Raw genomic sequence first — 13,308 nt, forward strand, 5'->3', positions numbered from 1 at the left:
TTACAGGCATGTGCCACTGCGTCTAGCTAATTATGACACTTCTTACATGATGTCTATAAACAAGTTATTAAGATTGAATCAGTCCATTGAAAGATGACTTACTGCTCCCCTGCTGTGGGCCAGGTATCATGAAAGATTTGGATAAATGAATCTTGGGGCATAAGGGCCTCAGAGTCATCTTTTCTATGTAGAAAAGGTTGCATTTGAGCTGAGTTTTGAGGGATAAGTATTTCTTCAGGTGATATTTTAAAGAGAGAAGATAGCATTTACAGAGGCATGGAGTCATGCAAAGTGGCCAGAGAGTGCCAGGTTGCCCATATTGCAGCCATTTTGGTGGAGCACAGCAGGTTTCTAATGGTGGTCTCTAACACATGCACTGTGTTTTCCATGTATTCCAGAGAAAGTTAATTTGATGAAAACTCTTCAGCGCAATTTCAGTTTACCAGCTTCTTTTAAAAGACTAAGAAATGAATGAGTAGGAAAGTGGGGGAGGGACTGTTACAAATGCAGGCATTTATTTCAGGGCTCAGCATGAAAATATTACAAGCAGGTTTTACTTATATGTGAATTCCTAAATTGTTTTAAATCATTTTACATCCTGGCTTCACTAGAAATGACTGCTTTTAGTGTTACAAAGTGCAATTAATGGAAGCACAATTATTTTCATAAAAATTTTTTCAATAATCTTTCTAGGTGTTTTGAATTTTTTCTTTCCAAGTATTAAATAGTTCAGGAGGGCATGAGGTGTTTTTGTCCAGAAAAATGTTCTTTTTCTAAAACATTTGATCCCTTGAAATTTGGCCTTGTTTTTTCTAGAAGCTTAATCTGGATGAAGTGAATTTTAAAAATAAAGATGTATCAAAATTTATATTGATGGCATTACTACTCATATAAATTTATTGAAATCACTACTATATTGACTCTAAAGAACACATTTCCAATATATTTGGGTTTAATTTTGTATTGACTAGAGAATTTATATATGGTTATATATATATATTTTTTAGTTGTAGTTGGAAACAATACCTTTATTTTTATGTTCGTACATAAAAGGCGAACGCTTACTACTGAGCCACAACCCCAGCCCTATATGGTTGTATTTTAAAAACCTACCTAGATAGTAAAAATGAGAATAAGAATATCATCCGTGCCTAATACTTCCTAATCCTTACTGAGGAGTGATTATGAGCATTAAACCTGGTGTCAGATTGACTGAGTTCATGTCCAACTCTATCACTTTCTAGCATATGTCATAGACAAATTATAACTGTTTTATGCCTCAGTTTCTTCCTATGCTAAATGGAGATAATAATGGCTACCTTAAAGGGTGATTGTGAGTTAATATTTGTAATGTGTGAAGAGGGCCTGGCATATATTTTTAAAAATCAATAAATATTGGCTTTAAAATTATTAAGTATTTACTCTCTTCCAGGCACTGTGCTATGCTTTATAGTTAATTTCTCTTTTATAAATAGGATTGGCATCATTATTATCTTTAATTTACTATAAATAATCTGAGGTTTTGAGAGAAGAAATACTTTATCCAGTGCCACAGTTAGCAAGTGCCTGTGATTTGAATCCAAGAAATTTGACTCTTACCTGGAACCACTGATATCCTAATTTTGAATCAGTCAGGCTAACAAAAAGAAATAACTTGTGTATGATTTATAATTATGATAAAACATTGGTTGGAAAATGTTTTTATGTGCTTAGGAAAATTTATATTAGAAAGCAGTAAAGGTTTGTGAACTTACTTCAGATTACTCTAAGAACATAAGGGTTACCAGTATTCGCATATTCATGGTAGAATTTACTAAATATTTAGTAAATGTTTTAGAATTTAATAATGACAAAGTGAAGGAGAGAGTCTGGGTCTGCCCTGAACGCCCCCTGGAGGCCCAGTGGCCATTCTTCAGCCTACCTTTTGTTCCCTACCCAGGAGAGGCTTGGAATGCCCTCTAGTGGTTGTTAATAGTACAGATTTTAAACAGAAAAATCTTGACAGTTATGAAAATAACATTTTAAAATATGACTTAATTTTACTGACTTATTTAGTATAAAAGTTCTATATTCAAAATTCAAATCTATAATAGGATTTGATTATCTTGTTTACTTCATAAAAGGGTCCACAGTAGGAGATTGAACATTTTTTAAAGAGATAAAACAGATGAAAAAGTTATTTGTTTAGAAAACTATATTTCTAAATTAGGAAGGAACTTGGGATAATTTTTTTTTCTGAGTTACAATGGGGATTTAACACATATGAGGTCAGGAGAAAAGATAAATTCTGAACTAAGTCATGACTGGTTGTAGGGAGAGAAAGCAGAGGTTGGATTTTATTTATTCATCCATTAGTTGATGGGCATCTGGGTTGGTTCTACCTTTTGACTATTATGAATAATGCTGCTATGATCATTTGAGTATGGCTTTTTATGTGGACATATATTTTAATCTGTCTTGGGTATAATCTAAGAGAATACTTGCTAGGGCATAAAGTAACTCTGTATTTAACATTTTGAGGAACTGACAAACCGTTTTTCAAAGTGTATTTTACATTTCTATCATTTCTGTACATTCTTGACAACACTTGTTATTATCTTTTTGATTCTAGCTCAAATTGTGTGAAATGATATCTCATTGTGGTTTCATTTGCATCTCTCTGATGCCTAATGATGTTGACCATCTTTTCATTTTCTTAATGGCCATTAAAAAAAAAAATCTTCATTGGATAACTGTCTATTCAGATTTTTTGATTGCTTTTAAATTGTTTTATTCATCTTTTATTATTGAATTTTATGTGTTCTTGATATATTCTAGATAGAATTCCTTATTAAATATATGATTAAATATTTTCTCACATTCTGTGGACTTTTTCACTTTCTTAATGGTATTTTTTGAATCACAAATGTTTTTGATTTTGGTGAAGTCCAGTTTATCTACTTTTTCTTTTGTTGATTGTGCTCTGGTGTTATATCTAAGATACCAACCATTGCTTACCTCAAGGTCACAAAGATTTACTTCTACATTTTCTTTTTAAGTGTTATAGTTTTTGCTCTTGTATTTAGGCCTTTGATTCATTCCTTAATTTAATTGTCTTGATACTCTTTTCAGTAGTACCATTATTTGTTGCAGTGACCAAAACCTATGTGACAGCAGCTTCAAAAGAAGCATTTTTGGGGTGCTTGGATCCATTCTTTTTGTATGGTATGGTCCTATGAGCTTTAGATTATTTTCTGGTTTGAGAAACTGTGTGTGGGTATTTTGAAACTGCAGGTATATTGTCTATAAAATGAGGAGTTGGACTCTGTGATTCCTGAAGTTACATTCAGGAGGACATTCTGTGATTCAGTGTAACCATTACTTAATTGTCTTAATGTTCTTTTTGACAGTGCCCTTATTTGTTGCAATGACCAAAACTCACGTGATAGCAGCTTCGAAAGAAGCATTTTATATTTGGCAATATCGTGTGGCAAAGAAGCTCACAGCACTGGAAATTAATCAGATAACTCGATCTCGGAAAGAAGGAAGAGAAAGGTATCTTTTTTGATACATATTTTAATAGTTTAACCATATCACATTAAAACCAGATATAGTAATTATAAATTTTCATGCTTGAGAAATGCCAGTTGCCTTGATTAGTACAAAATATTTTTCCATTAATATGAATATTTTTCAAATTGATCCATTTCAAATTTCTCAAAATGAAAGACAGATAGTATGGTGTAATAAAAGAAAACCCTTGGAGATAAAGGCTAGAGAGAGACCTTTGTTTTTTGTAATGAAATTGCTGTCTTCACTCACCTACCCCCAAGATACTAAGGTTATTATGTTTACTGAAATATGATTATTCATTTGTAGTCCAAGGATCTAACTGAAGCTTCATTCTTTTGGGTTAGTGGTAGAGAGGACAGGCAGGTCCTGAGGCACAGGTATGGAAGAGGTGTTGAGTGTGGTACACTGGGGACTTGGCTTCTTTCCCTTGCTCTGGATTCCAAGGAGTCTGGAGTTGGAATGGCTGTGGTAAGTGGGGGTAAGCTGTTCCACGTGAGGAGCCTGCAGGAGGGACTTCTTATAGTAGGTCTAGGTGAAGATGCATTTACAGTGTTTTCTAAGTTATTTTGTCTCTGTTTGCTGTTCTATGGTTGTTACCCTAAGTCTTTAAATAAAGCGTTCTGTCATGTGTGTTAAGCTGAATGAGGGTACAGGCATGTGTTGGTGGCACTGGGTTGCACAAGTCAGCTCAGAAATCCCAGGCTGCTTTTTCAAACTATCTTCTGCCCTCACATACACTTGATATCTTAATTCAACTTTCCTGTCCCTTCATGACTTACTCAATTACAAAATAGGAGGTTTGTCCCCAGTAAAAGCATTTGGGACTTGCAAATTATGTGGAAGAAGAAACTGTTGAAAAGTAAATATCAGCAGTGCTAGAAGGTTAGCTGGAGAGGGTCTTTGGCTTCCTTGAGGGTAGTGCAGTAGTCCTCTGGAGGACTTCCTATAGTAGTGATGATAAGCAGAGACCTGAAGTCTTTGTAGAGAAGCTGGATCTTTGGACATAGTTGCAGAGGGTGGGAAGGAAAGACCCAGCATCTCTGTGTAGCCATTGTCCTCTGTTAGCCAGTTGTAGGAATTCTAGTTTCTGTTTCAATCAAGAAGACAGCACTTCCTTATCTTCCTATCTGGGATGTGCTTACTGGTATTTGGAGCTGGTTCTCCTCGGATCTCAGTTTCCTCATCTATAAAATGAGGTGGTGGTAATAGCCAACATTTATTGAACACTTCTTATGTGCCAGATCCTTTCATAAATCTAATAGGTATCTGCATTATTCCTGTTTCATAGAGGAAACTGAGACACTGAGCTTCAATTATTTGCCAAAGGTCATCAGGTGCTAAGTGTAGATGTAGTCAATCTGACTTGGAACCCTTTTCCTGGGACTGACCTTTCTTGTGTCTTTCTGGTTTTAAGAGAAGGCACTGGGTTGCGTGATCTCTTGAGGGAACTGCTGTTCTAATCTTTGACTTCTTTTGTAATAATTGTGTAGGCCTAGATGTATTTAATAGAAATGTGTTAAAATGCAGAAACATGTATGGATTTAGACATACCCTGTTTCTATAATTTAGTAGTTCTCTATTAAATTTCTTTAAAATTCGATGTACTTATTATGTTGGTGATGTACAATCATGATTTCAGAATAATTATAAAATTTTATGGTATTTTAAAAATAGATAATGGCACGGTTTTTCTGTAATTATATTATAGCTGCAATTTCTGAGCCCCTGTTTGTGTTAGGCTCTATATTTATTATGTGCTTTATAACATCACTTTATTTTTGTCTCCAGAAACGCTAGAGGAGGATCTTTACTGTTGTTTTACAGAGAGAGAAATTGAGGCTCAGGGAAGTGAAGTAATTTGCCTTGGAGCTAGGATAGTATTTTAGTAATTCTTTAAATTTTTTTTATTCATTTTAATAATTTTTCAGCAGATATTATGGCACTTGAGAGTGCGTGGCACTGTGCTAGGGACTGGAGATTCTTTGCCTCCAGGAATCTCACCACCTAGTGGGAGTCAGTGGACGAGTAAACCAGCAATGACGCTCCACTGCAATTTGAAAAAGTATTGTAATATGGTGCCAGGGAGATGGCAGGGGTCCATAAAGAGCGTATCTTCTTTAATTAGTGCTTCTCAAGTCCATTTAAGCTTTATTTTCATTAAACATACTGACATAAGGGAAATTATGGAGAAACAACAGAGAAAGTTCATGGAGTAGGAGTTAATCCTGACAAGAGTAAGGTAACCTCTTCCTCAGAGCTTGATGAAATTCAACGTGAATATGTAATTGAATGGTCAGATATATTTGGGGCACAGCTATCAGAAGCAGCTTACTTAACTGTAAAAATATCCTTATGAAACTAAGCTATATCAAGAATTATTTAAAATAATCAGGATTTTTATTAAGTAACAGTATTCAATGGTGTCACCCAATCCTTTCATTGTTGTAAAGATTATGAAATAATATAACCTTTATTAAATTTTCTTTGGAATTCTAATTTTTTAACAGAATTTATCATGTTGATGATACTCCTTCTGGATCAGTGGATGGGGTCCTTGATTATAGCAAAGCCATTCAAGTAGGTGATTTTATTTTTCCCAGAAAAGATTTATATCTGTAGATTTGGAAATATTGTAATTTTATTTGGAGAACTGAAAAAAGAATTCATTTCTAGTGAATGGGATTTTAATTTTTTAAAATTTAATTAAAAAATTTTTTTTTCTATTCTGAAAAACTTTTTTTAAATCTTAAAAACTCTTCAATGAAAATGAAAGTGGTGATAAGTAGCTAATAGGATAATAGAAAAACTAATTATCTAAAAGCATTGGGGAACATACTTTCTCCTCACTTTCTTGCCCTCCTCTCTCAGCATCTGTCTGTCTATCTTATTGTCTATGGATCTATCACTTGGTCTACTGAACATAGATTGGCCTGTCATCTCTGGCATATTTGTGAGTATACCAAGTTTTGTAGGTAGCATAGTTCATTCTCTCTTTGTGGAAATATACTTTTGTTTATAAGCTAATGTAATTTAATATTTTAGTAAGCAATTTTGTTTTTGGTAAGATTTTTTTTAGAGTATCTAAAGCTCTTTCTTATCTATTTTCTTATCTGATGCATCTAACCAGATAGTATGGAGTCTCTCTCTATCTTATAGAGAAGAAAACTGAGAGTAGCAAAGTGAGGATTCAAATTTAGATCTTTTGACAGCAGATCTAGATCTGTTCACTAGAATATGCAGGAGTCCCTCTGGTCATCTACAGTGTCCATCCATTTATTCAACGGGTATTCACTGAATGTCTATTATGTGTAATACATTGGATGCTGGAATCTTCTGGTGAATAAGAAACAGTCTCTTCCATTAGGAAACTTTTGGGAAATTCCAAATCGATTCATCATCAAGCAGTTCTTTCCCCTACTCTCACATAAAGTAGACTGAAATCTCTCCCATCTTAAAAACAAGTTCCACTGTCAGCCACATGGATTCTTCTAACCACTGCCTTATCTCTTTATCCCTTTAGAGCTAAACTACTTCTTCTTCTTTTTTTTTTTTTAGAGAGAGAGAGAGAGACAGAGAGAGAGAGAGAGAGAGAGAGAGAGGAATTTTTTTTTTTAATATTTATTTTTCAGTTTTTCGGCGGACACAACGTCTTTGTTTGTATGTGGTGCTGAGGATAGAACCCGGGCCGCACACAAGCCAGACGAGCGCGCTTCCGCTTGAGCCACATCCCCAGCCCAAGAGCTAAACTTCTTGAAAGAATATTTTACATTCATTTTCTTTCCCTTATACATTCCATTTTCACTTCATTGCCATTTGGTTTCTAGAGACCTCTGAATTGCCAACTCTGATAGGAATTTTTTTGTATTCTTTGATCTGTATGTGACATTTAATAGGTTTGATCACTCTTTTATGTTTGGCTTTCATGAAACCACACTCTTGATTTTGTACCTGTCTTTTCCTTGTCTTTTTGTTAAGGGCTCATTACCCTCTGTTTCTGTGGTGTCCCCTCATTCCGGACCTAGACCATCTCTTAATACTCTCTTCTCAGTGTTCTTTTGGAAACCCATTCTTTATCTTATGTGGATGACTGTAATATCTTTCTAATGTTTCTAGTTTATAATAATATATTTCTTGCTGTTTGGGTATAATAAATTGGATGGCTTGAAAGACCCCAAATTTAACCTGAGTATGATTCATCTTGCCTCCAAATCCATTCGTCCATATGCATATACATATCAGTGACTGGTTCTGCCATCTGTGCAAAAATCATTAGAACTCCTTTTCTCTTGCTCTTTGTGTCTAATAAATTGCCAAGTCCCCGATTTCTCTCAAATTTGTGTCCCATCTCTATATTAGTTCAGTATCATTAGTTCCTGTCTAGTTCACTGCAGTAAATTTCCATTCAGTATCATTCAAGAGAACTTTCTGTTACAATGGAAATATTTCATCTTTGCTCAGTGCAGTAACCACTAGCACTTAAAATATGGCTAGTTCTGCTGAGGAACTGAGTCCAAAATTTTATTTCACTTTAATTAATGAAACTTTACATTTAAATGGTGACATATGGTGGGTGGCTATGATGTCTAATGGCACAGCATAGTCTCTTACTTTAGGCTTCCACATCCTCCCAGTGCCAACCCATTTGTCATATTGCTGGCCAGTGCGCTGTATAAAATGTAAACCTGGGGTGGGGCATGGTGGAGCAAGACAGCGCCGCAGCTGCCTTCCCCTGCTCACCAAATATTAATCTTCAGCAGATTATCATATTTTTAAGAATAAAGTATAGATGCCCCCAACTTCTCCCCTCCCTTAGATTGTCCCTTCCTGCCCATTTTTTCTCCTGCACATTCCTCAGCTGTGCTAAATAACTTGCAGTTTCCTGACTATGCCGGGCTGATGTTTTCTTTTGATTTATTAAAAAAATTATTTTGAAATAATTGTAGGCTCCCAGGAAGTTGAAGAAATAGTCCCATTACTCTACTTCCCACAATGGTGACATCTTATGTAATTGTAAAATGACATCCAAACAAGGAAATTTACATTGATCCAATACTATTACTAGACTGGGGCCTTATTCCTGATTCAATTTCCACCAGTGTGTACATACAGTTGTGTGTATAGAATTTTATCATCAGAAAAGTACTCCTTTTAGTGCTACTTATGCATGTTTTCATCTACTCCCCAGCCCATCCATGTTGCCTGGCAACCACTAATCGGTTTTCCACCTGTATAATTTTATCAGTTTGAGACTGTTTTGTGAATGGAATCACACAGGGTGTAACCTGTTGAGATGGGCTTCCCCCCGCAGACATGATGCCCTGGAGGTGGCTGCAGTGCCATGCCATTTGACTTTTCCTCCTGGCATGTGCTGGCCCTGCTGTTGTTGGTTCATCTTTTAGAGCTAGACTTTCACCCATATTGCTGTAGGTTAGATGCTTCTCCCGCTCTGCTCTCATAACCCCTGTCTGTGCCTCTTTTTCTATCATGCTGTCTACAATTAAGTGTTCAGTTCAGCATCTCTCCCAGTACACTTTTGAGTTACACCTGAGAGTAAAGATTTAATTTGAGTATGTGGCTGGCACATAATAAGTGCTCAGTAAGTAAGTTTCTTTTTAAGTTAATAAATACTTTATGGACAATATTCTTTTCTTCTTCTTTGTCCTCTTTCTCCTTCTTTTGTTTTTTGATCCTGGGGATTGAACCCCAGGCCTCCCTCATGATATGCATATATTCTACTGATGAGCTGTACCCCCAACCTGCCATATTCTTCTTAGTGAATTGCATTTATCTTTTATAGATTAAGCATGCAATAGGTATTTATTGAATAATAATAATTGGTTATTTGTTTTAGGGCACAAGAGATCCAATTTGTGCCATAACTGCATCTGATAAGACACTCATTGTGGTAAGTTGGAAAAAACTTATTTTATAAATAATAATTGTTTAAATTTTAAAAGTAGGTTAAAGCAATGATTTTTGGATATGAATAGCATCTTGTGAGTACCCCATGTTTTACTGAGTCTAATGTAAGAAAGGAGAACATTTTCTAGCTAACCTCACAAATTAATCATGTACAAAAATGCTATTTATAAAGGCAGTAAAATGATGGCTATCTGAGAAGGTAAAGTACATGTAGAGTTTGACACCAGGTTGAAGGAGCCCTATAAAGGGTTGAAAGATGTGTTATCAAATGGGATTTAGAAAGTTTTCTCTGTCGTCTGCTATTTTATATTGAAGAAAATGCTCAACTACTTTCATACAACTTAGAATGAAGAAGTGGTGTTTGCCAGCCAGTAAAGTAGAGAGGTTGCTGGCAAACGTCTGTTGAACTTTGCAAATAGAATCAATGGTATAGTGTTTTTTCCTGAGCTCTGACATTTGAAAATATTAATTTTAGAAATAAGTGCTTACTTTAATATAGTAATACTGGTGGAGTTGCATTGGAATTACAGAAACAGAGACTAAGTAGTATATATTTCCAGTTTTACTAACATTTGTTAGCTGTTAGCTAATTTTATGGGGGAAAATACTCCAAAGTGCCCTGTATTCTATAGTATCCCCACCTTTTTGACAGGCTCCTCTTGGTTTAGATGAAAGAGGTCAAGACTGGCTGTGTGGACCTTCCACTCTTTCTTTTGGCCAGGGCTTGAAACACTGTAGCTCTCTCCTGTCTGATATACTTGCTGCCAATCTGTCAGTCTTGATGTTTTCCCAGAATTACATAGAAATATATTTAGTTTTATTTTTAAAAACATATTTAAACAAATACTCAAGATTATAACTGTTTTCAGGTCATTTTTTTTCCTTACCAAAACTAGAGTTAGAAAAGTGGCTATAGGATAAAAATCCAAGACTTGCAAACAGCTGTTTCATACCATGATCTTTTATTGATTTTTCATTCATATGAAATTTAAATCAGCAAGGGCTTTATGCTTTAGCTCTTAATGTATCTTAAATATTAACGTAGATAGCAACTAGAAACAACTGTAAATATTTCTTCCTTGTGATGGAAGAATTTACATATTACTAAAGAACTAGGTTTTTGACTACTTTCTTGAACATTATATGAAAAAAATCATTCCATCTTTAGCCACTTTAAAAAGGTTTAAATTAAATTAGGAGATAAGTATATACTTAATGATATAATTCAGTATCAGAATTGGAAACTTGCAGGACAATGTCATTTTGGTTTTAAAACACACATGTAGATGTATAGAGAAATCTGCAGTTGTAATTTTATATTGTTATGGTAAATGTTTTAGTAATCACAACTAATTCCTATAGGGTCGTGAGTCTGGCACCATTCAGAGATACAGTCTTCCTAATGTTGGTTTGATTCAAAAATATTCCCTTAATTGTCGAGCCTACCAGTTATCCTTAAATTGCAACTCTAGGTAAGTATAAAAACTCTCCTTCTGGGGTGTTAGAAGTTATCAGTTGGGATTGTTGGGTTTATGTAATAAATGTGAAGACAAGTGTGTTTGTTATGAACTTGTAAACTATATAGTTTTTGGTTTAAATGCTTTTTATTAGATATATATGGAAATCCTTATGTAGTTTTTATTCTTAAAGCTTAAGTGTTTTGAGAGTATTTTATATTTTCCTATCAGTTGGTTTAATCTCTCTGGATATATTTTCCTTACAGGGAAGCAAAATAGAGAATAGTCTATATCTCCTGTCAAATTTATAAAAAAAATTTAAAGCCATTTTTACCATGATTCAGGTTTTTAAAAAATATATAGATATATTTTTTTTAGTTGTCATTAGATCTTTTATTTATTTATATGTGGTGCTGAGGATTGAACCCAGGGCCTCACACATGCCAGGCAAACGCTCTACCACTGAGCCACAACCCCAGCCCCAGCCACAACCCTAGCCCCATGTTTCAGGTTTTTGATAAACTGATTTTGAATAATGGTTGTAGGCTGTACTTAAGATGGTAATTTCACATTTGTTTCTCTTTCCCTGATGGCATCTTTTGTAGTCGTCTTGCTATCATGGACATCTCAGGAGTTCTAGTGTTCTTTGACTTGGACGCTCGGGTAACAGACCGTACAGGACAGCAAGTAGTCGGCGAGCTGTTAAAATTGGAGAGGAGAGATGTCTGGGATATGAAGTGGGCCAAGGATAATCCTGATTTGTTTGCAATGATGGAGAAGACAAGAATGTATGTTTTCAGAAACTTGGATCCTGAGGTAAAAACAAGAAACGAGTGCTAACAGTCCAGAAATAATGAGCCAAAGATCAAAATCTGGATATTTCTCCTTTGTTTCTTTAAGAGGTTCATTGGTGTTGGCTATGTAAATTTGTGAAAGTAAACACATTTCTGTGGAGGTTAAAAATATTTGATCTGAAGTGTGAATAATACTCATCTTTTAGATGTTCTTTCTCTGAAAGATACTGCCTAAGCATTTATCTGTTCTTTTTTTTTTTTGTAATGGGGGATTGAACTTAGGGGCACTCTACCACCAAGGCACATCTGTTTTTTTCTTAAAAGACAGAATTATGGTCACTAGATGGTCTTTTTCTTAATCAAAATTCAAAGAGGAAAAGAAAAAAGAAAATCAATAGCCTTATTTGCTAAAATTTCTTTTAAAAATCTAACCCAAAAAATATAGCTTTAAAGTTGCCTTGTTCTTTCATTGTCTTCTCCCTGAGTCTAGTTTCACAGGGACCTTGTCTTTCTTATATATTCACCATGTCACCCATTAATCCAGGCTCTTTCTTAACCCAGATATTCTTGCAAATATGCTAGGTGGATTCTGATTCTCTTTTCTCTCTTGGTATCAGGAATCCCTTTTCTCTGATTTTTATGCTTATGTTTTGATTTTCCACTTTTGCCCTAATCAAGAAGATAAATCTTTTAAACAATATGTAAATTAGTAATGATTTTCAATTTGGAATTTTCTGTTGTACTTCACTGGGGGAAATAATAAGAGGAGCAAGTTAATAAATGCTTTGCGTTGTTCATTTCTGTTTGCACTGATAGCTTCCTTTGGAAGAAATTGTATGTTTGGCCCTTGAGCTGCCAAAGATTTTGTGTGGTGATTTGTTTAGTGGTTAAGCTGTTGGCCCCTTTAATATCCTAAATTATTTTTACATTTCCCCATTTAGCCCTACTCAGGATCTTTGGCAAATAACCTGATGTGAAAGGCTCTGTTAAAGCTTTAGGAAGTCTGAGGGCCTTTGTAATTCTTAGACCCTGAGGAATTGTTCAAAGGAAGAGACATTTGGGACTGCCACATTTGACCTGCAAGCATGGGCTTTTGCCCAGGACTTAAGGGGCATTTGACCCTTGCCACAAAACAATTATAGAAATTTGACAGGTAACCACAGGATAACCTTGAAGATGGGAATGGAATACTTTTTGAATGTTAGAGTCCTTTTTTCTATCCTTGGCTCCACTCACATTAAGCTGGAAATCATATGCCTGGAGAAGTGAGTGTTTGTTATGGCTGGCTGCTCTTAATGTGTGGAGCACATGTGGCCAATCTAGCACCAAGTGAAATTTTTGCCTAGTGGAAAGTGTTTCTTAAGTAGTTCTAACAGAACAGCCTTTATTTTTTAAAAAATATTATTTTCGTTATTTGAGTTTATTTTGGGGTTTGGCATGAAGTTCAATTTCTATTAGATTTAAAGCTAGATGAATTTTTTTTGAACAACCTTCTCTGTCTAGATTTTTTTTTTTTTTAAATAAACGATGCTGTTCTGTGCTTCTGTTCTTTCATGAAGACACTGGCTTGTTCTGGTCCCTGC

General features: G+C 35.0%; 1 protein-coding gene across 2 annotated transcripts in view; it reads left to right on the forward strand.

The window, feature by feature from the left end:
• Wdr35 (WD repeat domain 35) overlaps positions 1–13,308 on the forward strand; it is a 61,237-nt gene that overhangs the window by 25,709 nt on the left and 22,220 nt on the right. For both annotated transcript variants that reach the window (XM_021724659.3, XM_005322615.3), the window contains 5 exons: positions 3,390–3,534; positions 6,060–6,129; positions 9,404–9,457; positions 10,837–10,946; positions 11,537–11,747. In XM_021724659.3, the coding sequence (XP_021580334.2) occupies positions 3,390–3,534; positions 6,060–6,129; positions 9,404–9,457; positions 10,837–10,946; positions 11,537–11,747 (590 nt within the window). The remainder of the gene's footprint in view (positions 1–3,389; positions 3,535–6,059; positions 6,130–9,403; positions 9,458–10,836; positions 10,947–11,536; positions 11,748–13,308) is intronic.

This window comes from Ictidomys tridecemlineatus, chromosome 12 (assembly GCF_052094955.1).
Source record: "Ictidomys tridecemlineatus isolate mIctTri1 chromosome 12, mIctTri1.hap1, whole genome shotgun sequence".
Taxonomy (NCBI): Eukaryota; Metazoa; Chordata; class Mammalia; order Rodentia; family Sciuridae; genus Ictidomys; species Ictidomys tridecemlineatus.